General features: G+C 44.8%; 1 protein-coding gene and 1 long non-coding RNA gene across 2 annotated transcripts in view; one reads left to right on the top strand and one right to left on the bottom strand.

Annotated features, from left to right (window-relative positions):
- alp3 (alkaline phosphatase 3) overlaps positions 1–25,695 on the top strand; it is a 113,718-nt gene that overhangs the window by 69,045 nt on the left and 18,978 nt on the right. Inside the window, 4 exon segments of the mRNA XM_034167806.1 lie at positions 5,222–5,291; positions 7,519–7,599; positions 7,602–7,652; positions 23,972–24,163. Of these exon segments, the coding sequence (XP_034023697.1) occupies positions 5,222–5,291; positions 7,519–7,599; positions 7,602–7,652; positions 23,972–24,163 (394 nt within the window).
- Positions 4,732–8,650, bottom strand: LOC117508144. The gene is made up of 3 exons (XR_004559993.1): positions 8,631–8,650; positions 6,003–6,005; positions 4,732–4,820 (listed from the first exon to the last, which is right to left on the bottom strand). It is a non-coding gene; the product is annotated as an uncharacterized LOC117508144 (long non-coding RNA).

Here is a 25,695-nt window from a genome sequence, read left to right as displayed (position 1 = left end):
ATCTGATTTTTTGATTGATCCAATAGTCCTCAACATATTTCCCTCTGCTCTCAGAGTCTTGATCAGATTCTGCTGGATATCCAGACGCCTCCTGTTTATGTTTTAAAAATATGTTTATGTACCCCACAAATATATTATCGCTTTTAGTTTCGAAATGCCAGACCTCGTTAATCTCTGCCACAATGTAACCTTTATCCAAAGCTTTGTGAAATTCAGGGGTCGGCCACGTCCCATTCAAAGCTCTTTCCTGATCGCTGTGTGTGCATGATTCATCTTGGTTGTTGAGATCAGCACACAGGCGACAAAGAGGAAAGACTAGCTTTCCCTGAGGCATCCGGTAAGGAAGAATGGGGAAATGTAACCCGCGCAGCGGGTAGACACTAGCTTTGATGAGACCGAAATATGAAAGAGGGTCTTGGAAATCCCTGACGATGATTTTTGGATGTCCTGTGGGGTATGTGAAATTTACGTTAACGTAAGGGTACAACGATGTCACATCAACATAATGAATCTGTTCACCCTGACTTGACGTGTACCGCAGATGCGCAGGGGCTGTCCGTCCCCCATACAAAGCATCTCTTGGTTCGAGGGGTTTCGGGGATCGGTACTGCTGGAGAAATTGTCAGACTGTCTGATTATTTTTTTTATGTTATTCCATTCATGCTTCCAGATAATGGTAAGACTGATACCCTCCATCGCCCGCAAAGCTGCTAATTTCATCTGACACACCACGTACAGCTGACCGAATGTGGTGTTCAGAAGAGGATTTTTTTCATGGGCCAGAAAACAGGTTGGGCAACCGTGATAAAAGCAGCCAAGGAATTCCCAGACATTTTTCACCCCGTTAACCTCGGCATAACCATCAACGGTATACGCCCCCAGCTTTTTCTCACCCTGGTTCAGTGCGTGAGTGATTGTAATATTTCGGTTCTCCATTTCCCATTCTAACCATTGTATCGAACCGTCTGAAACTCTTTTATACTGTTGGCGGTAATTGTCAGCTGACGGTAAGGCCAATGTATTAGGTGGAAGAAAGTTTGTTTTAAAAACTTTCATACAGGCTGAGGCAATTGTAGTGCAGCTGAAAGGGTCCACGCGTGTTTCGCTGACAAATTCCTTCATAAATTTAGTGCATGCTGCTGCGAGAATTCTAGTATCATTATTGCAGTACATCATCGCCTCCGCTTTAAAATCGAATAACGGAGTTCTGTCTGGTTTTGTACCATGCATCAAATTCCCGTTTTTCTATCTCAGACATTTTTGGCACACCATACGCAGCAGGATCAGGATATGGACCGATATAATCCAAATTTTTTGCTGAACAGGTGCGGAAAGTAACCTTTCCGCATACCCGCCTCCACTTCGATACCCATAGCTTTCGTCATTTGAGCGAGCCGCATGGTTAAAAATGACAGCGAATCAATGTACTTCTGCCTGAACGCCCGATCGGACATTTGCAGAAGTCTACTCCCTGTCATAATCAGTTCAGGAGTGATACCCTGACTGATTAAATATTGCAGAAGGAGATAACCCTCGAATCCTTTAGAATTGTGCACTATGAAGATGTGATCCTCAAATTTATTTGCTCTAAAATGTTTGAAAAATTCAGCAACGCAATCAGTCCCCCATGCTTTCCAGATGCAGCCAGTCATCGTCTGGGTGCTGACATAAAACAGGACGTGTTCTCTGACATCATTCATAAATGTTTCAAAGTCATAAAACACGTATTTGTCAGAATAAGACTCTGCTGGTTTGATTGGTGTCATATAGCACAAGTGGGGCTCGTCTGTCTCCTCAAGCTTTTCACTGCATATCGGACATGACGAGTGCTTACAGACATGAGGGCTGCTTTTTTTTAGAGAAGGGTACATAATACTCTCTTCTGCATTTAAGACATATTTTCCTGCAATCACTCAGGCTTACAGATTTACCTGCGACAGGTCGCAACCTCGGTTCTTTATGCCTGACATAGCATAACTCAGACCGACAGTTCTTGTTACAATCAGCGCAGGAAATAGGGTGTTTATCATTGTCTCCACAGTCGGGGGTCTCGCATACACCGCAGCGCCGCGAGCAGGAGTGCCCCCGCTGACACTCATATCCGGTAAAGCAAAAATCACAGAAATATTTCACCCCCAGGAACGGTTTCAGGTTCATGATACCGTAATAATGGTTGTTGAAAAGAAATAGAAATGCTGTTTTTTCAGGGGAGTGATTAATCTGCGCTGTCTGGAATTTGGATAGGTTTCTTTCCCCGTCAGCTCTAAAAACACCACAATTTTGCAATCGAGAGCCAATTCAAATTTTCCAAGGTAGTCAAACGACATGGGTGTGCTCGTCGATAATCCAACGGAACTTTTTAACTCATACGCCCTGGCGATGGCTTCCTGGGTAGTGAGATGTCGGTTTAACAATTGGATGAGATTTATTGCAAAACATAGCTGATTATCAACATTACGCACAATGTTAAGACACTGGGCCTTTTTCACTATCAACTCATCATCAAGAAGGCTGGTTATTTTACACTTATAACCCCCACCAGTGGGATTATGCACGACTTGAACAACCAATTCGAGCGAGCTGTCAGATAACACATTCGCGTTTGAATGAACAAGGCGCGCGAGAAGATTTTGGAACCCAGCCAAATCACCATCGGCGTCGCATGTCCTGATAAGAGCCCCCTGATTGTGGAGACTTTCACCTCTAATTTCTGCCTGTACAATGTCACCCTCCCTGGCATATGATAGTACTCTTTCAACAGAGCTTTGAAAGGTGGTCATGACACCATTGTAAAACTGAGCAAAGTCTGGGGTATCACCTGTTGCAGGGAAATTTAACATTTGCTGGATTTCCACGTTATTAAACCCGTTTCTGGTTGTTGTAACAAGATTTCTCCCTGCCCCACCCATGACAGGTGCCCCTCCCGCGCGATCCCTGCTCTGACGGTGTGATTCTAATTCACTGCGCGGAAGTGATGACGTTCCCGGTCTATCGTCTTCTCCCCTCGAGGAGGAAACCATGCTGATTGGAAGGGGGGTTGGTGAGGAGGCTCCTGGTATTTCGCCATCCAAGCCAGTTTCGACGGGCCGGGCTAAACCATTTAGCGCTTCTGTTAAAGGGGTCAAATGTATACGGTTTTGGAATTCGGCCTGATTAATACGGTGCGGGGGTGTTCTCTCTGGTGACTCATGTAGGGGATCTCCAGGCTGACATGTATCATTTAAAGCATTATTTATTTCTGAAATTAAGGCGGTGAGATAAGGATTCACTCCTGATTCGGGTGAAGGAGGGTTTAAACCCTTTAGCGCTTCTGTTAAAGGGGTCAAATGTATACGGTTTTGGAATTCGGCCTGATTAATACGGCGCTTGGGTATTCTCTCTGGTGACTCATATAGGGGATCTCCAGGCTGACATGTATCATTTAAAGCATTATTTATTTCTGAAATTAAGACGGTGAGATAAGGATTCACTCCTGATTCGGGTGAAGGAGGGTTTAAACCCTTTAGCGCTTCTGTTAAAGGGGTCAAATGTATACGGTTTTGGAATTCGGCCTGATTAATACGGCGCGGGGGTATTCTCTCTGGTGACTCATATAGGGGATCTCCAGGCTGACATGTATCATTTAAAGCATTATTTATTTCTGAAATTAAGACGGTGAGATAAGGATTCACTCCTGATTCGGGTGACCTATCTTGACTGTCCTCTGACATATTGAAAAACAATGAAAAATCAGTATCCCTCTGTATGTGAGTTAATACCAGTTCAGCAGTGATGAATGTGCTAAACAAGGTCTGGATCTGGAGGATGTTTGAGCGCCGGTCAACAGGTCTCCTCCTTCTCCGGGAGCTGCTCGATGTCTCCTGGCTGAAATATACAGATTTTACGTGTTATGAATAAATTATCGCTTAATTACATGGCATGTCTACAGAACGCTTTTGCAAATACTCACCAAAGAACGCAGGTAGGGAACTATCCTCAGGCGTCAATGACAGTCTGCACCCCTGAAGGTTTGTCTGAAGAACAGGTCTGCATTGGTTCTGTAACACAGACATGTATGTGAATTTTTATAAGTATAGGGTATGCAGCCTTATACAGACTTAAACAATAAATATTATTGCTTACCGGCTCTGTTAAGATGTTCAGGAATGTCGTTCGTGGTTGCTGAATCAGTACCAAAAAGTAAAATAATTATTAGGTATGATAGAAAATAAAATAATTATTACACAAGTTGACTTTTCATTAGAAAGAAAGTTTTTATGAATGGAGGGTAATTTACCTGACACCTCTGCTTCAGGCTTGAATTCTAAAAGTGAAGATGGAGAAAGAGAGAGAGAGAGAGAGAGAGAAAGAATTATATGCGCTCCTCAAACGCTAAAAATAAATACATACACAAATAAATAAATCTTCAAAAATATACCCAAGACAGGCTCCTGACTCAAAATTCACTACCCCAGCCAGGTGGTCGAACGGTAGAGGCAGGTTTACACGATTTATGTATAATTTTACCTTCTTAGGCGCTGCCCCATCGTTAGAGACCGTTGTAATATTTATGGGCTGATGAAATTAGGCTGATATGACACCTGTGTGTGAACTTATTATGGATGGGCGGAACTCCGGAGGCGGGCTCATGCTGATTGGCTGTGATGTCATAGGGGTGGGATTAGGGGAGGGTTTAGGGGCGGGCTCACGCTGATTGGCTTTGACACATCATGGGGCGGGATTAGGGAGGAGTTAGGGGCAGGGCTTAGTGACATAGTCGATTCTGATTGGCTGTGACGTCATCCATCAAACTTTTGACAAGTGGTGGGGTATTATTCTCTCTCAGGTTACATGAAATGAGCTTGTTTGTTCATCTCATTCATTTCCAAAGCCTCGGTCTGGTGGCCAACATGGCCACACCTACTTTTTGTTACAGAGACCAACAAGAATCATGCAGTTTAAATTCTGTGTAACTGGCAGGAACCAGAGATTAGCAGGGGCCTTGGCTGTGTTTTCAATGTATGTTTAGTAATTTTACAATGACCCTTTAAAATCCAACCTATGATGAACTGACTGCAAAGAAAAAAAAACATTGGAAGGTATAAAAATGTTGCTATTTGAAGATGATGGACCATGGAGGAGAGGATGACTTGTGCAATGGAGAAAAGCTCATTCCTTGATTCAGATTTACTGTTTCTCTTGCACTCCTATGTTCACATTGTCGTGTTTTTGTGTCACGAAGGTAGCCCGCTATGTGTGGAATAGAAAAGATTTTGATGCTGTTGACCCCCAAACGACCGACTACCTCATGGGTAAGTTTTTGCCTTCACTGATTGGCTCATTTTGACTTTGGTTCAGACACCACATCCTTTTATTTTTATGTTAACTTTCAAATGTCAACTTTCAAGTTATTACTTATCTTTAAGGTACCTGTGTGCCAAATCATTCCCAGAGGTACAACACTTGAACAATATGCCATAACTGACATTGTCTCACAGTGAGAGCAAAATGTCTTATCTGAGTCTCCCTAAGTAACCATTTATTTGACACAAAAGTCATTCTAGTGGTACCCAGTGAGCCTCTGGAGACACCAAGTACCAAAAATATCCAATCACCTGGTTAGATCACTGTGTTATTTCTACCCGGTTCTTTCATGTAATTTACTGCCCCTTAACAAGAACCAAATCATTGTATTCCTCATTTTAATTTTATTAAAGGTCACGACAAAAACCAGGCAGACAGTGTCCATCTTGTGAAGGCACACAAAGTAGCTTGTACAACACTTTTATACAATGTGGGTGTTAACAATGGGTGTGGTTTAGGGTCACATTTCTAATGTTACTGGCTCTCACCAACAGGGGAGGATCTTCCTGTGTCTGACACTTGGACATATGATGGAAGTGAAACTTTACTTATATTTCTCAGAACTTCCAAACAAATAACACAAATACTTGATAGCTAACATAAAATAAAGAATTAGCACAGATATTATCTATATTAACTGGCTAGCATCTGGGTCACACATCCTGTCCCAAATTAGGGCCAGGGAGGTGGCCCCAAGTGCAAGAGGCAGTGGATTAAAGTGCAGAAAGGTTTATTATCAAAGGGGATTTTTCTGGTATTCATGGGAATAGGTGCTGGGGCATGGAAGGAGGAGGCACCTGTGGTCTGAAGGGAGGTCAGGAACCCAATAACCAGGGTCAGGTGGAGCCAGTAGAGCTGGTGGTGCCAGGAAACTAAAAAAACAAACAAAATAAAACAAGGAGTGACAGGATTACAACAAAACACAGAAACAAGGACTGAAAAAATGCTGGAGACAAGAGTTCTACAAAGTTTTTAGGCCAAGTTATCACACAGAGGAACGTAAGAACCTGGCGAGGCTGGAGTAAAGAACCGGAGTTGAAATACTGTGAGAAGTGATTGACTGCAGGTGTTGCAGCTGGCACATATGCATACAATAATCAGCTCCATTGACAAAACAAGGAGGGAAGGGAGAAATAGCACAGCCAGAGCCCAATCACAACACAACCAAGCAATAAAATGGGAAACACCAAAAGAAAAATTGATATAGGCACTGATGCCCATTGGTACCTGTGCGGTACATTTTGCAGAGTAAAATTTACTGTGCTGGGATAACATTTGGTCACAGTCCAAATAGAGTTAAATATACTCTATAACAGTGCTAAATCAACTCTATCACAGTGTAAAATCAACACTTATTGGAGTGGAAACACTTGATTGATCTGATTTCACTCTATAATAATGTATTTTACTCTATTTAGACTGGGACCAAATGTTATCCCAGCAGAGTATATTTTACTCAGCAAAATTTACTGTGTACCTGGATTCCGTACCAGCAACCTTGTGAGTCCATAAGACATTCCCAGGTAACTTCAGTTCTGAAAGGCTAAGCTCCCACCACTGTATAACATCATACAAAGTTATCTTTTGTTCAGACAGGAACAACTTTATATAACTAAATCTGAATGCAACAGCAGACACTTTAAAAAGAACTTGATTGCAGTTTGCAATCAAGACACAATCAAATATAACACAAAATTATCATTTAGAACTGCAGAAAGACAGGTCATTGAGATGGGAATGTAGAAAGTCAGTAAGATGTAGACACAGCTCATGCATGTACTACAGTTTTCTGTCCCATCACATTCAATTTGCTGTATTTACATGGAAGTCCAAATCTTAAAATTGAAACAGAAAACTTTTTAGTCTAAAAACTGTAAACTTTAATAAGCAGAATCTGTTCAAATTCCATGGTGTCTGAATGACTTCATTATCCATAAAGCATGTGCAAATGTCTTTTTTGTGCTGTGTGTGAATGCGGAGGAGAGGAAGAAGTTCCACTGTCATTATGTCATTCATGCTTTGTGTGCACAAAGTGCTGGCAGGCTACTGAACAGACGTCCTGTCATAGAACGCTACAATTTGTCACTTTACGTAAGCAGAAAATGGTGTGAAGATTGAACAAACTGCTTTGTGCTTTTTGTCATTGACATCTCAGCTGCCTCTCTACCCCCTCAGCTCTGTTTGAACCCGGTGATCTGCACTTTGACGCCGACAGGAACCCGAACATGGAGCCATCCATTGTCGAGACAACAGAAAAGCCATTCGCATCCTTCAGAGAAACCCAAAAGGCTTCTTTCTTCTGGTGGAAGGTGAACTCAAGAACTTCATCCACCTTAATCTCCGTCCTTACTTTCACAGCTATGCGACCAGGAATGTTTGAAACCTTATCCATACCTTGGAAAAATGTAGAAGGTCCGGGGGGGGGGGGGGTCCGTAATGAAACAGCGATATTCCATCATTGTGCCATGGTGTTGTTTTAACTGTTGTGAGTTTCAAGATCTTTGAAAATCCCATTTTTCCATCATGAAATCTGACCTTGCATTTCTGTGGAGCCTGTGACATCATCATACACATCTTGTCATCACCAGGAGGGTTTCCAAGCGTGCCAAGGTTGTGCTAAAGTTATACTACAGGCGTAATATAATCATTATTGCACATGGTACATATCCAGCGCATTACATCTGTGCGTGATTTTCACACACCTGTTTGCTATAGTTATAGTCTGTGACCTACCAGGATGCATATTTGTGAAGGTAAGAACAAAAGTCAGTGTCTGAGGAGATGGGTATTGCTTCCTAAACAGTCTCTGCACTCCATCAGTTGTATTCAAAACCATAACATCCATCAACACTACAGAAAAGTTACACTTTGCACTTCAGCCCAAGTTGACTACTTAAAATAAATTAATCAATTGAAACATTTACCCCTCTTACAAACACAAGACATAAGCTCTGCTTTTATTTTGAAATGCTACTCATAATAACCTTTGCAACTTATATAGTTGTTATTTCACCAAATTAGTGTGAGTAATTATACTTAAATTAATGAGAGCCTAATACTGCATCAAGTAACCTGTTTGTAGTTACATTAGACGGATTAATTCTCAGTTAACTGCCTTTAGGAACTGTATTTATAGAAAACAAACACTAAATTTAGCATCAAGTAAATTACAATTATAATTCGAAATGTTTTTGGTTATCGTTCTAAGTAAAATACTAATAATAATGCTACTCATCATTATTATTAGTTCAACATTTTTCAGCACCGTGACATAAAAAAGCTCAAACCATCCATCCATCCATTTTCTATACCTGTTTACTCCAGTAAGCTCAAATCATTGGAAACATAAATGCATTTAGGTGATCTGATTTGAGAGTCAACCACTTGCAGTTTCAGAACATACTAATTCAATATGCAACCAAACCTCATTGTTCTTGGTTCTTCCCTGCAAATGTAATCACAATCAAACAGCAGTAACAAAGCAAACATATTAATGAAGTGGATCACAGCACAAATATTTCATTATGACCATTACAGTTGCATAAAACATACGTCTGGAGAAAGCTTTGAGTGGCGATAACGACTCTTTAGTTTACTTTAATGAACATTTTGTGTGTGACCTGGTGGGTTTTAAACGTGTGCTTGCATTTGAACATTAAGAACATCATCAGTGATCATTATTTAGTCTAAGGTGATCTTTGCTGTGTTTGCTGTAGTGATAAGATCAAACCTGCACGTGAGAGAGTCATGTGCACCTGCAGTGTATCGGCTGGCTTGAAATTGATTGTGCACGCAGCTCGATGAGTTTGCTGCAGTGCTTGCTGGTGGAGTGCGGTTGGCTCCTCATCCATCTCTACTTTAATCTGAGGCAGCCGCCCGAGGACTGATGGTGCTACTGAGCATCTTCACAATGACTTTAAAATAACAGGCACATGTATAAATAGAGGCGGGCATATGGTGCAACACATCACTGTCACCTCACTGAGAACCGCAACCGACATGTTAACCTGCTTAACTTTATGATGTGGTGCAGAACCAGGAAGGAGCACTAAACAACAACAAAAGTCTGACCTGAATAAGTGGCTCCATGGTTACATCACATTCACTGGGTTTTATTATATGTTTTAACACCAGATGTCTGTGCTCACTTTATCTTTCAGGCTCCACTTGTAAAGCTAAATATGACGCAACAATGACCCAACTCCAAAATCACATTAATATCTCCATAGCTTCAACCAAACAAAGTGCAACACTACATTCCTGCTATTATTCTGTACATTTTTGGAGTTTCTACTTTGTGGAGCTCTCCTCTCAGAAAAAATAAAACAGGAAGAAGAAAGAAGGAATTCACAGTTTTGGTGTATTCTACGAGTATTACACTGTAAAAACTGATATCTAACAAAGTAAAAAAGACTTGTTTAAAGAAAAGTTGACTTAATTTTTGTCTAAATAGAAAAATAATCTTGTCAAGCATTTTTTTTTTTACATAAGAAAAAAGTCTTATTTTGGGAAAATGTATCTCACTTTTTCTTAATAAGTTTTTCCATGTAATATCAAGCTCTGTTTAAATCTGACCACTAACAAGGACAGGCAATGGATTTCAAATCACTCAAGTAAAGGAACAAGATTGTTTTCCTTATTTTAAGATGGAGGCTAATCTTAAAATAAGAATTCTGTCTAGTTTTAAGGCACATAAAACATAAAATTATTCATTGCCTAGACATTTTTGCTAGTTTTAAGAATTCTAACCAAGTACTTCTTTTTTTTTTTTTTTTTTTTTTTTTTTTGCTTAATTACTATTTTGAAGTTCAACATTCAAGTCAAAATGTCAATAATAAAGTTGAGCTACAAATTCAAGAATAAAGTCCAAATGTTGTGAAATGTGAAATCTTGGCACCATGGTGGGCGGCTCACTGTTGCCTCACAGCAAGAAGGTCCTGGGATCACTTCCCTCCTGGGCCTTTCTGTGTGGAATTTGCATGTTCTCTCCATGTCTGCATTGGTTTTACTCCAGTTTCCTGCCATTAGCAATAAATAAATCAATAAAATAATAACAAAAACCAAAAACATGCTTAAAAAGTCTAAATGTCAACAATTAATTTAACATTTCAAGATTAAAGTCAAACTTTTATAGATTAAATGACACTACCAGCAATTGTGCATGAGATATGATCACATTTACAAAATAGCTTGTGTAAGTACATAAATCTGGAAAATTGTACTTCAGAATTGGTTTTAGTAACAAGGAAATTCTTTCTCTTTTAGCACATAAACACAATATGGCAACGAGTATCAGGATATTAAAGAAATTGTGCCAAAGGTTGCATCTGTTCAGAAGAAGAAATCACCAGGGGGAGGTGATGGTCTGGTTTGGTGATTGTCTGGTTTGGTTAAGGTGTTGGGCTTGAGACCAGAAGATCCTTGGTTCAAATCCCAGCCTGACTGGAAAATCACTAAGGGCCCTTGGGCAAGGTCTTTAATCCCCTAGTTGCTCCCGGTGTGTAGTGAGCGCCTTGTATGGCAGCACCCTCACATTGGTGTGAATGTGAGGCATTATTTGTAAAGCGCTTTGAGCGTCTGATGCAGATGGAAAAGCGCTATATAAATGCAGTCCATTGTACATTCTTGATATTTCGACTATTCTCAAAATAGTATTTCAAATTTATTCATGATATTTTGACTTTATTCTTAACATTTCAACTTTATTCTCAAAAAAAGTATTTTGACTTTATAATGGCATTTTGAATTTATTCTTGAAATCCATAACTTTAAAAAACCCCTCCTCATTTTTGTCTTTACATGGTCCTAATACTCCTTCATGCTGTTTAGTGCAGCAGACAACAGAATAATTACAGAGGAATCCTTCAAATGGTGATGCAAGTAGTAAATTTGGCACAAATACTCCTTAGACATTTTAGAATAGCAGAGTGTCCACTTGGATTTTAGGGATCAACTGAAGTATTACACAGGGGTCAAAGTAAAAAAAAAAAAAAAAAAAATGCTCCAGTCATATTGAAAGGCATTCCAATCTCACATTTTTTTCGTGCTTCCATGACGAAACTATTACTAACCCTACTCCTACCCCCGACCCTAACCATAACCACCCCAACCCCCCCGCTTCACTTTTAGTTTCGTGCAGCCATCACAGAATGAATTAGAATGAATTCGTGCTGCCGTGAAAATGAAGCACTTTTTGTCACAATATCATGAACCAATAGATTGTGTATTTGTGCTGCTGAATTGCGACTTGCCGTGAGACCAGGTTGAGTTTGGCCAACCTATGACTGAACTCTATGGATTTAAAGGGGTAAAAAAAAAAGAAAAAAAAAAAGAGCAAAAATGATGACAAAGGTCAATTTCAGTTTGTACAGGGGGCCAAAAGTTATAGTGCTCCAGTTTTGGTAAAAGGTGGTGTAAACTGTTGGTGGAGCTAATAGGATTAATAAATGCAATAGTTGCGACTGTGTTGAATGCTTGATCTGCAAAGTAAAGGTCAATGTCAACATCCATTGGATTCTGTGACATGTGACATATGTTACCCCGTAACATGATAAACTAAGCATGACACATGATGCAACCTATTCCTTTTAAAAACCCTATTAACTCAACCAATAATTTGCATACTTTTTTTTTCCAAAATTAGAGCAGCTTTAACTTTTGATCCCTGTACAAACTGAAACTGACCTTTGTCACCATTCTTGCTGTTTTTACCCCATAACTCCATAACATTTAGTCACAGATAGTCCAAACTAGACCTTTTTGGAATCTCTGTGATCAGACAAATAATGTGGTATAGTTTTCAATATGATTGGAGCATTTTTAAATTTTGACTCCTGTGTAATTCTTCAATTGTAATTCAACCTGGCTGCCTATTAACTATTCAAGTGGACATCCTGCCTCAAAAGGGTAATGTCTGAGGTGTACTTGTGCCACATTTGGTGCTTGCATCACTATTTGAACGATTTTTTCAGTTGTCCGCTGCACTAATTGGGGAAGTGGTGGCCGAGAGGTTAGAGAGGCCATAAGGGGATTTATTGGTTCTGCAAAGATAAAAGCATCATCTACAAAGTCAAGGTCAGTAAATGTCTACTCACCAACAAAGACACTGAACCCTACACAACTCTACACAGCCAGTCCATACAAGCTTTGAATAGTACAGAAGTGAGAACATATCCCTGAGAAACACCAGAATTCATGAAGAAGAAGTTACATATGCCATACCTTGTTGGGAAAGTGTAAGTACACGGACCCACAACAGGGGGCGCAAATGAACGGACAATGGAATAGGTCAAATAACAACACTTTACTGTTGCGAACGTGCACAACAAACACAACAGATTACACAATAGATCAGAGGTCAAATTACAAGGTGTCGTGTGGGCAGGCTCGAAGATAGGAGACGCCTGTCCAAAGCAGAACCGGAACCACACGATTTCCTCCGCCACCAGACCCCGGGAATACTGGAGCCGCCAAGTCCCGAACTCCCAGGTGGCCACTGCCTCCGCGTGTCGGACCTGGTACTGCTGGCGAGGAACAAAAACACAATTAAACGTGGGTGCGTCTGCACCCAGCAATCTGCACGGCAGGGAAGCTACCTCCACCTCTCGTTGGAGAAAAAGTCTGTTATCACTCACAAAAATCACAAAAAGGGCTTTCTATCAAGCAGTCAGGCTGAGGATATTACCTTTCAGGTAGAACGATATCTCGGCAAAGAGGTGGAGATGACGTCTTGCTGATATACCGATGCAGATCAGATGAGTGGTGACAGCTGTCACAGGTGATGAGTGTCAGCTGTCACCCCGGCTGCTCCTGTGAGGCGGCAGCGCCCTCTGGTGCCTGGAGCCCGCACTCCAGGCAGGGTGCCCTCTGGTGGTGGTGGGCCAGCAGTACCTCCTCTTCAGCGGCCCACACAACAGGACCCCCCCTCAACGGGCGCCTCCTGGCGCCCGACCAGGCTTGTCCGGGTGGCGGCGGGTGAAATCGGCCAGGAGGGCCGGGTCCAGAATGAAGCTCCTTCACCCAGGAGCGTTCTTCAGGTCCGTACCCCTCCCAGTCCACCAAATACTGGAAGCCCCGGCCCATCCTACGGACATCCAAAAGCCGGCGCACAGTCCAAGCCGGCTCGCCATCGATGATCCGGGCAGGAGGCGGTGCCGGACCCGGAGTACAGAGGGGTGAGGTGTGATGTGGTTTGATTCGGGACACGTGAAATACAGGATGGATCCGCAGTGAGGCCGGCAGCTGAAGCCTCACTGCGGCTGGACTGATGACCTTCTGGATTTTGAAGGGACCGATGTAACGGTCCTGTAACTTGGGGGAGTCCACTTTGAGGGGATGTCCTTTGTCGACAACCACACCTCCTGCCCTGGCCGATACGCAGGGGCCGGGGTCCGCCGACGGTCTGCATGGGCCTTTGACCTCATCCGGGCCCTCAGCAAGGCAGAACGGGCGGCACGCCACACCCGACGGCACTTCCGTAGGTGGGCCTGGACCGAGGGCACACCGACCTCTCCCTCAACCACTGGAAACAAAGGCGGTTGGTACCCCAGACATACCTCGAAAGGGGAGAGGCCGGTGGCTGACGACACCTGGCTGTTATGGGCATACTCGATCCAGGCCAGATGGGTACTCCAGGCCGCCGGGTGCGCGGCTGTCACGCAACGCAGGGCCTGCTCCATCTCCTGATTGGCTCGTTCTGCTTGCCCGTTGGTCTGGGGATGGTACCCGGATGAGAGACTCACCGTGGCCCCCAGTTCCCGGCAGAAGCTCCTCCAGACGTGCGAGGAGAACTGGGGACCGCGATCTGAGACAATGTCTGTTGGGATCCCATGCAGCCGGACGACGTGGTGAACCAGGAGGTCCGCTGTCTCCTGGGCCGTCGGGAGCTTCGGGAGGGCCACGAAGTGGGCCGCCTTGGAGAATCGGTCCACTATCGTGAAGATGGTGGTGTTGCCCTGGGACGGCGGGAGACCCGTGACAAAATCCAGGCCGATGTGGGACCAGGGGCGATGGGGCATGGGCAGCGGCTGGAGCAGACCCGAAGCCCTACGATGGTCAGCCTTGCCCCTGGCGCAGGTGGTGCAGGCCTGGATATAATCCCGGACGTCGGCCTCTAGGGACGCCCACCAGAAGCGCTGCCGGACAACTGCCACGGTTCTTCGCACCCCTGGATGACAGGAGAGCTTAGAGCCGTGACAGAAGTCCAGGACTGCAGCCCTAGCTTCTGGTGGGACGTAAAGTCTGTTCTTCGGCCCAGTTCCGGGGTCCGAGCTTCGTGCCAGGGCCTCCCGGACGGTTCTCTCTACGTCCCAGGTGAGGGTGGCCACGATAGTGGACTCCGGGATGATGGGTTCCGGTGGATCCGACAACTCCGTTTTGACTTCATCTTCATGTACCCGGGACAAGGCATCCGATCTCTGGTTCTTGGTCCCGGGACGGTAGGTGATCTGGAAGTCAAAACGGCCGAAGAACAGTGACCAGCGGGCTTGCCTGGGATTCAGCCGCTTGGCGGTCCTGATATACTCCAGGTTCCGGTGGTCAGTGAAAACCGTGAATGGCACAGACGTTCCCTCCAACAGATGTCTCCACTCTTCAAGAGCCTCTTTCACCGCAAGGAGTTCTCGATTGCCGACGTCATAGTTCCATTCGGCCGGGGTCAACCTGCGGGAAAAATAGGCACACGGGTGAAGGACCTTATCAGTCTTCCCGCTCTGGGAAAGCACAGCTCCTATCCCTGAGTCCGAGGCATCCACTTCAACCACTAACTGGCGACTAAGATAGGGCTGCACCAGAACGGGTGCAGATGAGAAGCGCCGTTTCAACTCCTTGAACGCGGCATCGCAACGATCCGACCAGGTGAAGGGAACTTTTGGTGAGGTCAGGGCTGTCAGGGGGCTAACTACCTGACTGTAGCCCTTAATGAACCTCCTGTAGAAATTAGCAAAGCCGAGGAACTGTTGCAGCTTCCTACGGCTAGTGGGTTGGGGCCAGTCTCTCACCGCCGCAACCTTGGCCGGATCAGGAGCGACGGAGTTGGGGGAGATGATAAACCCCAGGAAGGACAAAGAGGTGCGGTGGAACTCACACTTCTCGCCCTTCACAAACAGCCGGTTCTCCAACAACCGCTGCAGGACCTGACGTACATGCCGGACATGAGTCTCAGGATCCGGAGAAAAGATGAGTATATCGTCTAGATATACGAAGACGAATCGGTGCAGGAAATCCCGCAAGACATCATTAACTAATGCTTGGAACCACGCGGGGGCGTTTGTGAGGCCGAACGGCATGACCAGGTACTCAAAGTGACCTAATGGGGTGTTGAATGCCGTCTTCCATTCGTCTCCCTTCCGGATCCGAACCAGGTGATACGCATTTCTAAGATCCAGTTTAGTAAAGATTTTGGCTCCATGCAGGGGGGTGAACACGGAATCTAATAATGGCAACGGGTATCGGTTGCAAACCGTAATCTCATTCAGCCCCCTGTAATCAATACATGGACGAAGTCCGCCATCTTTCTTGCCCACAAAAAAGAAACCTGCCCCCATCGGGGAGGTGGAGTTCCGGATCAGCCCGGCAGCTAATGAGTCCCGGATGTAGGTCTCCATTGATTCGCGCTCAGGTCGTGAGAGGTTGTACAGCCTGCTGGACGGGAACTCAGCGCCTGGAACCAAATCAATGGCACAATCGTACGGACGGTGCGGGGGAATGGTGAGTGCCAGATCCTTGCTGAAGACGTCAGCAAGATCGTGGTACTCAACTGGCACTGCCGTCAGATTGGGCGGGACTTTGACCTCCTCCTTAGCCTGGGAACCGGGAGGAACCGAGGATCCTAAACACACCCGATGGCAGGTTTTGCTCCACTGAACCACCACCCCAGACGGCCAGTCGATCCGGGGATTGTGCTTTAACATCCATGGGATGCCCAAAATCACGCGGGAGGTGGCAGGAGTTACAAAAAACTCAATCTCCTCCCGGTGGTTTCCAGACACCACCAGAGTTACTGGTGGTGTCTTGTGTGTGAGTAAAGGGAGGAGGGTGCCATCTAGCGCCCGCACCTGCAATGGCGTAGGAAGCGCCACCAGAGGGAGCCCTACCTCCTTTGCCCATCTGCTGTCTAGCAGATTCCCTTCTGACCCCGTGTCCACCAGTGCTCGGGCTTGAAGGGTTAAATCCCCGCTCAGGATTGTGACTGGGAGTCGTGTGGCAATTTGTGTGTGTCTCACTTGAATGTCTTGACCCCCCCTTAGCCCAGTCTCTAAGGGCGAGTGTTGACGTTTTGGCCGTTTGGGGCAGTCTCTCTGTGTGTGCTCTGTTGAGCTGCAGAGAAAACACTCTCCACGGATCAGCCTTCCCATTTTGGCCCTGTGCGTCTCCCTAACAACGTCAACAGGGGGAGCTGTTGCCCCACAAAGTGCTGCGGCTGTGGAGCGTGGGGAGGGCGGCCCCTTTTCGAACCCGGAAGGGAGAGGGGCGGCGCGTATCAGGTCACGTCCTTCGCCTCGCTCCCGACGGCGTTCCTCTAACTGATTGTCTAATCGTATAACGAGATCAATAAGCCTGTCTAAATCCCGCGGTTCGTCCTTAGCCACCAGGAGCTCCTTTAGGACCAACGACAGTCCGTTTACGAAGGCGGCGCGGAGGGCAGTGTTATTCCAGCCGGACCTCGCAGCCGTGATGCGGAAGTCGACTGCATAAGCAGCTGCGCTCCGGCGCCCCTGTCTCATTGACAGCAGCACGGCTGAAGCGGTCTCTCCTCTATTTGGGTGATCGAACACTGTTCTGAACTCCCTCACAAACCCATCATATGTCAGAAGGAGCCGTGAATTTTGCTCCCAAAGCGCTGTAGCCCAAGTGCGTGCCTTGCCGCGAAGCAGATTAATTACATAAGCTATCTTACTAGAATCAGTCGCGTACATGACAGGACGTTGTTCGAAGGCGAGCGAACACTGCATAAGGAAGTCCGCGCACGTCTCCACACAACCTCCGTACGGCTCTGGAGGGCTTATGTATGCTTCCGGGGAAGGTGGGAGGGGTTGTTGAACGACCAGTGGAACGTCACTGTTACGCACAGGGTCGACAGGAGGGAGAGCCGCAGCAGTGCCCTGAGGGCGCGCCTCCACCTGCGCGGCGAGAGCCTCCACCCTGCGGTTAAGGAGGACGTTCTGCTTGGTCATTAAATCCAACCGAGCCGTGAAAACGGTGAGGATCCGCTGCAACTCACCGATCATTCCTCCTGCGGGCGCCTGTGCACCCTGTTCTTCCATTGGCCGTTCAACAGCCGGTTGACGCCCCTCGGGATCCATGACGTTGGCCGAGATATCCTGTTGGGAAAGTGTAAGTACACGGACCCACAACAGGGGGCGCAAATGAACGGACAATGGAATAGGTCAAATAACAACACTTTACTGTTGCGAACGTGCACAACAAACACAACAGATTACACAATAGATCAGAGGTCAAATTACAAGGTGTCGTGTGGGCAGGCTCGAAGATAGGAGACGCCTGTCCAAAGCAGAACCGGAACCACACGATTTCCTCCGCCACCAGACCCCGGGAATACTGGAGCCGCCAAGTCCCGAACTCCCAGGTGGCCACTGCCTCCGCGTGTCTGACCTGGTACTGCTGGCGAGGAACAAAAACACAATTAAACGTGGGTGCGTCTGCACCCAGCAATCTGCACGGCAGGGAAGCTACCTCCACCTCTCGTTGGAGAAAAAGTCTGTTATCACTCACAAAAATCACAAAAAGGGCTTTCTATCAAGCAGTCAGGCTGAGGATATTACCTTTCAGGTAGAACGATATCTCGGCAAAGAGGTGGAGATGACGTCTTGCTGATATACCGATGCAGATCAGATGAGTGGTGACAGCTGTCACAGGTGATGAGTGTCAGCTGTCACCCCGGCTGCTCCTGTGAGGCGGCAGTGCCCTCTGGTGCCTGGAGCCCGCACTCCAGGCAGGGTGCCCTCTGGTGGTGGTGGGCCAGCAGTACCTCCTCTTCAGCGGCCCACACAACATACCTGCTCTGTCCAGGGTGGCTATGATGTCCACCAACTTACTGGACACCTCACAGATTCTCATAAATGTCCCACAGAGCAGCTACTGAATCAAACATTTTGTGAACATTAACACAGGATGCGAAATACTGCTTATATTCTTGCTTGTATTCAGTGAGTATAGTAGAGAAGCTTGAATCTTCGACTGGACTGGGTTGCTTGACGCGAGGACGTTTCGCTTCAAATCACAGAAGCTTCCTCAGCTAAAATTCTTGCTATGGTAGTCTGACTTCTGTCTTGACTCTTGTAGAGAAGAATAAACAGAAGCCACAAAAGCTGGAGTTTTAAACCTAACCAGACCCCTCCTAAGGAGAGGCAGACTGCTGTGGGCTAGTGACTAAACAATAGCTCTGATTAGCACCTATTGCGCTCTAGTTAGCACCCTCCTAATGACAGGGCAGCTGTCCCTCCTAATGATGGGACGTACGCCTCTCCTGATGGCTCCCTTGATGACTCTCCTGATGATGTGAATGACTCATTTTGTAATGAGTCATTCACGTCATTCACATGAACAAAAGAATGAAACTGCTTTGATCTGAGTACCACATTGTAAACAGGGGACAAAGCGTGTCTCAGACCCCCTCCCTGGTTAAGGCTGGGTTTCAACTGTTTCACATAGAATGCCTCCTTGACCCCTCTCTCAAACGATTTCTTCTTTCTGGCTAAGATTTTAACTTCCTTGTCCTCAAACGTGTGGTTAGTGTCTATAAGGTGGAGATGAACTGCAGACTGAGGTCCAATGGCGCCCTCTCTGCGGTGCTGGTATAGCCTTTTGTGTAAAGGTTGTTTAGTCTCACCTATTAGTGTTCATTACAGTTTTCCTGACATATGATAGAGTACACTACATTGCTCTGTTTGTAAATAGGGATCATGTCCTTAGGGTGAACTAATTTCTGTCTCAAGGTGTTAACCGGTTTAAAGTAAACTGGGAGTTTGTGTTGTCTGAAGATCCGCTGTAGTTTTTCCCCTACTCCTGCTAAATAAGGGAGAGACACTCCTCTTCTTCTTGTCTCCTGTCTACCTGGTGTCTTTGTTCTCTGGGACTTCTGCACTTTGTCCAGGGACCATTGTGGGTACCCACATACTGTGAGGGCTTTCCGGACCAGTTGTTGTTCTTTAGCCCTTCTCTCTGCAGTTGTGGGCACCTGTAGGGCTCTGTGTTGAAGAGTCCTGATCACCCAGAGCTTGTGGTCAAGGGGGTGGTTTGAGCCAAAGAGCAGATATTGGTCAGTGTGAGTGGGTTTTCTGTAAACCTCTGTCTGGAGCTGCCTGTTCTCTCCAATCGTAACATCATAATCCAAGAAGGCTAAATGGTTGTTTCTGGTATCCTCACGTGTGAACTTGATATTGGAATCCACCGAGTTGATGTGTTCTGTAAAGTCCTCAACCTCCTGTTGCTTGATTTTAACCCATGTGTCATCGACATATATGAACCAGTGACTGGGAGGGATGCCCGTGAAAGACGTCAAGGCTGTCTTCTCCACTCGTTCCATGTACAGATTGGCCACAATAGGGGATACTGGAGACCCCATCGCACAACCATGGATCTGCCTGTAGTAATTCCCCCTAAACAGGAAATACGTGGTGTTAAGACAGATCTCCAAGAGTTGGCAGATGTGGTCTGGTGTGAGTTTGGTCCTTTCAAGTAGAGACACATCCTCCAGCAGTCTCTGCCTCACAGCTGAGACGGCCTCAGCAGTGGGGATGCAGGGTGAACAACGATGTGACATCAAATGACACCGTAATTTCATCTGCCTCCAGCTGCAGGTCCTTGATCTTGTTCACAAAATGTTGTGTGTTCTCCACATGGTGGTCTGAGTTACCCACTAGAGGAGCCAAAATCCACTTGAGGTGCTTGGCCAAATTGTACGTGATGGAATCTGTGCTACATACAATAGGCCTGAGTGGCACATTCTGTTTGTGGATTTTGGGCAGTCCATAGATGCATGGAGTGGCATCCCCAGGGTACAGTCTGTAGTATGCCTGCCTGTCCATGAGTCCCTCTTTCTCCAGGTTTTGGAGGTAGCTAATGATTTTCTTCTTATAGCCGCTTGAGGGGTCTCTCTTCAGACGTTCGTATGTATTGGAGTCACTGAGCAAGTTGTTGATCTTGGCCTCATAGTCTGATGTGTTCAGGACCACCGTGCATCTGCCTTTATCCACTGGTAGGATAAGGATGCTTTGGTCCTTCTGCAGTGCTGACAAAGCTTTCCATTCTTCTCCTGTGATGTTGGACGGAGGAGGCTTAGCACTGTTCAGCACTGCTGTGGCTCTTAGTCAGAGGCTTCTAACTCAGCTTCTAACTCTGACAAACTGTTATGTTTAATGGCTGACTCTACTGCAGTGATGTAATCTACTGTCAGTATATGTTTAGGGGTCAATTTAGTCCTTTAGCGAGCACATCCTTTTCTGTCTGTCAGAACCTTGTCGGAGAGATTCTTTACCCAATTTTACCTGATGTCACTAATTTGTCTGGGTGTATCTTTAAAACTACTCTCACTGAAAGTACACCTTTTCTGCACTAAAAGGTTGTGAAACTTCCTGATTTGCCGCTCCTTACTTTTTAAATAGGTGCTAATTAGAGCTATTGTTTAGTCACTAGCCCACAGCAGTCTGCCTCTCCTTAGGAGGGGTCTGGTTAGGTTTAAAACTCCAGCTTTTGTGGCTTCTGTTTATTTTTCTCTACAAGAGTCAAGACAGAAGTCAGACTACCAGAGCAAGAATTTTAGCTGAGGAAGCTTCTACGATTTGAAGCAAAACGTCCTCGCGTCAAGCAACCCAGTCCAGTCGAAGATTCAAGCTTCTCTACTATTGAAACCACCTGGACAACTGAGAGCCTACACAGAAATATTCAGTGAGTACTTGCAGAGCTAAGATGTGGCTAATGGTTGATGTCTTGGGTGCAAAGCCAGACAGATCTGGTTACTCAGTAGCAAGTAACTGGGATGGAATCCTGCGAAGAATAATCTTTGTAAGCATGTCTCCTGAGAACAGTTCAGCGTAATACTCCTATAGCTGTCGCAATCCAGATGATCATCCTTTCCTTTCCTTTCCAGAAGGGAACAAGCCCTGTCCTCCGGTTAGTGGGATGATACCTGATTTCCAGATGGAAACACAGATTGTTTGCAAAGCAAGTAGAACAGAATCTCTACCAGCCTGGAGGAGCTCAGTTCCAAAACCACAGATTCCTCAAGCGTTCCCTGTCCTCATCTGTTAGGCTCACCACCAACTTTTCCATGAAATTTCCTTGTGATCTGTGCCTGGTGTGTAGAGTTATAGCATTCTCAAACAGACAGTCAAACAAACAGACAGGGCCACCGCATAGGACAGCCTTCTCTGTCAGAACAAAATGTTGCGGAGGTGCTGGAGCCTTGCGCTGAGGAGAAGTTGATTACCTCGTTCATCGGTAAAGCTGCTACCAGTTTATTGTTTTCACTGTTTTGTGTGTGTGTGTGTGTGTGTGTGTGTCTGTGGACATGATAACTTGGTGGGGATATTACTTGGCCAGCTGTCTAGAGGTGATTATATTTTGTAGTATTTTGGTTAAAAGTAAAAAAAATCAAGACCTAAGAAAACATGGTGGTCTCCAAAAATACTTTTTTGTATATTTCAACAATGAAGAAGCCATGATTGATGACAGAAAACATATATTAATCACCAAACTATTTGTGATTGCTTGGTATGAATGACGTCATAAAGTCACACAGAAGTGATATGATGAAGTCATACATAATCAAAAACACCATTACAGGCACATGTATATGTACTTCTAGGGTCTATAGAACACGCAGGGTACACAAAAGCCCTCTGATGCCTTTCATTAGATTTTATATTAGATGTGGATTGAATTACTGATCCAGAATCAGATATGGTTTTATATCCTGATCTGGCAGCGCAGTGTTCACATAATCTCCTGGGTGTAGGTTAAAAAAAAAGAAAAAAGGAGAATATGTATCTTACAGAGTCCATTCAAATCCACACTTTTCTGTTAGAATTTGCACAGTGCATCCCGAATGTATTCACAGGATGTCACTTTTTCCACATTATGTTATGTTACAGCTTTATTCCAAAATGGACTAAATGCATTTTTTTCCCTCAAAATTCTACTCACAACACCCCATAATGACAGCAAGAAAAAAGCTGTTTTGAAATGTTTTCAAATTTATTAAAAATAAAAAAACTAAGAAATCACATGTACATAAGTATTCACACCCTTTGCTCAATACTTTGTTGATGTACCTTTCGCAGCAATTACAGCCTCAAATCTTCCTGAATATGATGCTGCAAATTTGGTGCACCTATCGTTGGGCAGTTTTGCCCATTTCTCTTTGCAGCACCTCTCAAGCTCCATCAGGTTGGATGGGGAGCATCGGTGAACAGCGATTTTCAGATCTCTCCAGAAATGTTCAATCAGATTCACCTCTCGGCTCTGGCTGGGCCACTCAAGGACATTCACAGAGTTGTACTGAAGCCACTCCTTTGATATCTTGGCTGTGTGTTTAGGGTCATTGTCCTGCTGAAAGATGAACCGTTGCCCCAATCTGAGGTCAAGAGCGCTCTGGAGCAGGTTTTCATCCAGGATGTCTCTGTACATTGCTTCACTGTAGGGATGGTGTCTGGTTTCCTCCAAACATGGTGCCTGACATTCACACCAAAGAGTTCAATCTTTGTCTCATCAGACCAGAGAATTTTGTTCTTCATGGTCTGAGAGTCCTTCAGGTGCCTTTTGGCAAACTCCAGGTGGGCTGCCATGTGCCTTTTACTAAGGAGTGGCTTCCGTCTGGCCACTCTACCATACAGACCTGATTGGTGGATTGCAGCAGAGATGGTTGTCCTTCTGGAAGGTTCTCCTCTCACCACAGAGGAATGCTGGAGCTCTGACAGAGTGACCATCATGTTCTCGGTCACCTCCCTGACTAAGGCCCTTCTCCCACGATCCCTCAGTTTTAGACGGGCAGCCAGCTCCTGGAAGAGTCCTGGTGAATCTTCTCCCATTTACGGATGATGGAGGCCACTGTGCTCATTGGGACCTTCAAAGCAGCAGAAATGTTTCTGTACCCTTCCCCAGATTTGTGCCTTGAGATCCTGTCTCTGAGGTCTACAGACAATTCCTCTGACTTCATGCTTGGTTTGTGCTCTGACATGCACTGTCAACTGTGGGACCTTTTATGTAGACAGGTGTGTCTTTCCAAATCATGACCAATCAACTGAATTTACCCCAGGTGGACTCCAATTAAACTGTCGAAATATCTCAAGGATGATCAGTGGAAACAGGATGCACCTGAGCTCAGTTTTGGTGCTTCATGGCAAAAAATGTGAATACTTGTACATGTGATTTCTTAGTTTTTTATTTTAATAAATTTGCAACAAAACAAAACCCTTTTTTATTGTCATTATGGGGTATTTTGTGTAGAACTTTCAGGGAAAAAGTTAATTTCATCCATTTGGGAATAAGGCTGTAACATGTAACATGTAATGGGTGATCATGTAAATGTGGAAAAACTGAAGTCCTGTAAATACATTCTGGATGCACCGTATGTCACATGATTCCAACCTGTTATTCTGTCCCTGTTTAGGTGGTCGTATCGATCAGGCTCATCACGCCAGCCGCGGCTTCATGGCTCTGCATGAAACCGTGGCGTTTGACAATGCCATTGCCAAAAGCCTTGAACTTACCAAAGAGGAGGACACTCTCACGGTAGTCATGGCTGACCACTCCCACTCTTTCACACACAACGGATATCCATTTAGAGGGCAAAGCATTCTGGGTAAGTAGAAACTGGGGCTGTAAAATGTGGTTGTGTGCCAGACTTTAAGATCTGGACTCCTCCAGGTTTCTTTCCTCCTTTCCATCTGTCAGCTCCAGGTGTGTTTGTACCCTGTGACAATAGAACACACACAAAAAGTGGCATTTGGTGTGTGTGTGTGTGTGTGATGCCTCTCGGTGAGGCCTCAGTGGATCTGTGCTCTCAGCAGCAGCTTGACATTTCCGCTTCTTTCTCTCAGCTGCAATTACAGCCTCAGTAAACACATGCTGTCTCTTTCTATTTTCTGTTTCAGTCTTCTGCTCTGTCCACATCTCCCTTCTTTCCACCTGTCTCCAACCATCATCATCTCGCCGTCTCTTTTACCTTATTTCCTTGCAGGTTCCTCTTCTGTTCTCTGCCTTTCTCACTTCTTAATCTCCCTTTGGATTGTTTCCTTATTGATCTTATTTCCTTCTTCCTGCCTCCTCTATGATGACTTTTCGCTACCTGCTGGATTTAGACCAGAAAAGAAAGAAATAAAACAAAAATTACACCCACATAAAAGATACGTGTCAGTATCACAAGTTAAACCAATTTCAGTTTCCCACATTAATTTTCAGTGGTGAAAAATAAACAATTAAAAAACAAAAATAGGACAAATAAATAAATAAAATGAAATCTGAAACTTTGAAATTAAAGGTCCAAACAGATGATAAATTTTCATAAATTTACAAGAAATTCTCACAAATTTAATAGAACAAATTATAAACTGGCGAGATTACAGTAATTGCCTTCTGAGGAAAAACATCATGCATTAAAACCTCAAAGTTTCAGATTTAAAGTAAAAACTTTAAAGCTACAGTGTGTAGGATTTAGGAGCACCTACTGGTGAGGTTGCAGATTGCATTATGCAGTGGCCGGTCACAATTTTCTTTCCTTTCATGTTTTCACTTCTTTGGGGACTTGCATTCATGTTCTCTTGCTTTCTTTTGTGATAAGCAAAATGGGTGATCCTCCACCAGGGGCGTAGCACCAAATTCTGGGCCCTAGGTACTAGCCATATTGAAGATGCCCCCCCCACCCCCCCCCCCCACACACTGTTATGTTCTTTGTTATTAACGCAAACACCGAATTTCTAATGTGTAGTTAAACCAGGTCTAAATCATGTATACCTTAGATCACACCTGGGAGTCAGAACCCTTTTTAATGTTGGGGGAGCAATAAGACCCCCCAACTCAATATAGCTAGCTTTCAAGCTCACCTCTCTTTTCAAAGAATTTGGTTAGCAGCTGCTTTCCCTCATTTAGTTTTCTTTCCGTCATTTTTTCTCTTCTTTTTTGAAATCCGGACTTCAATTTTTTAGGAAAGACATATTTTATTTCAGCCTAAACACTAGGGCTGCAACTAACGATTATTTTACTAATCAGTTCATCGGTCAATTATTTTTTCGATTAATCATTTTGTTTGTTTTTTTTTACTTACATGTGAGTTTTGCCATTATTTCTTTAAGTGAATTATTATTAAAAGGCCTTTATCACACAACATCAATGTTT

The sequence above is a fragment of the Thalassophryne amazonica genome, chromosome 4 (genome assembly GCF_902500255.1).
Source record: "Thalassophryne amazonica chromosome 4, fThaAma1.1, whole genome shotgun sequence".
Taxonomy (NCBI): Eukaryota; Metazoa; Chordata; class Actinopteri; order Batrachoidiformes; family Batrachoididae; genus Thalassophryne; species Thalassophryne amazonica.
Note: the sequence above shows the minus strand (reverse complement) of the source record. Positions and strands in the feature narration are given on the sequence as shown.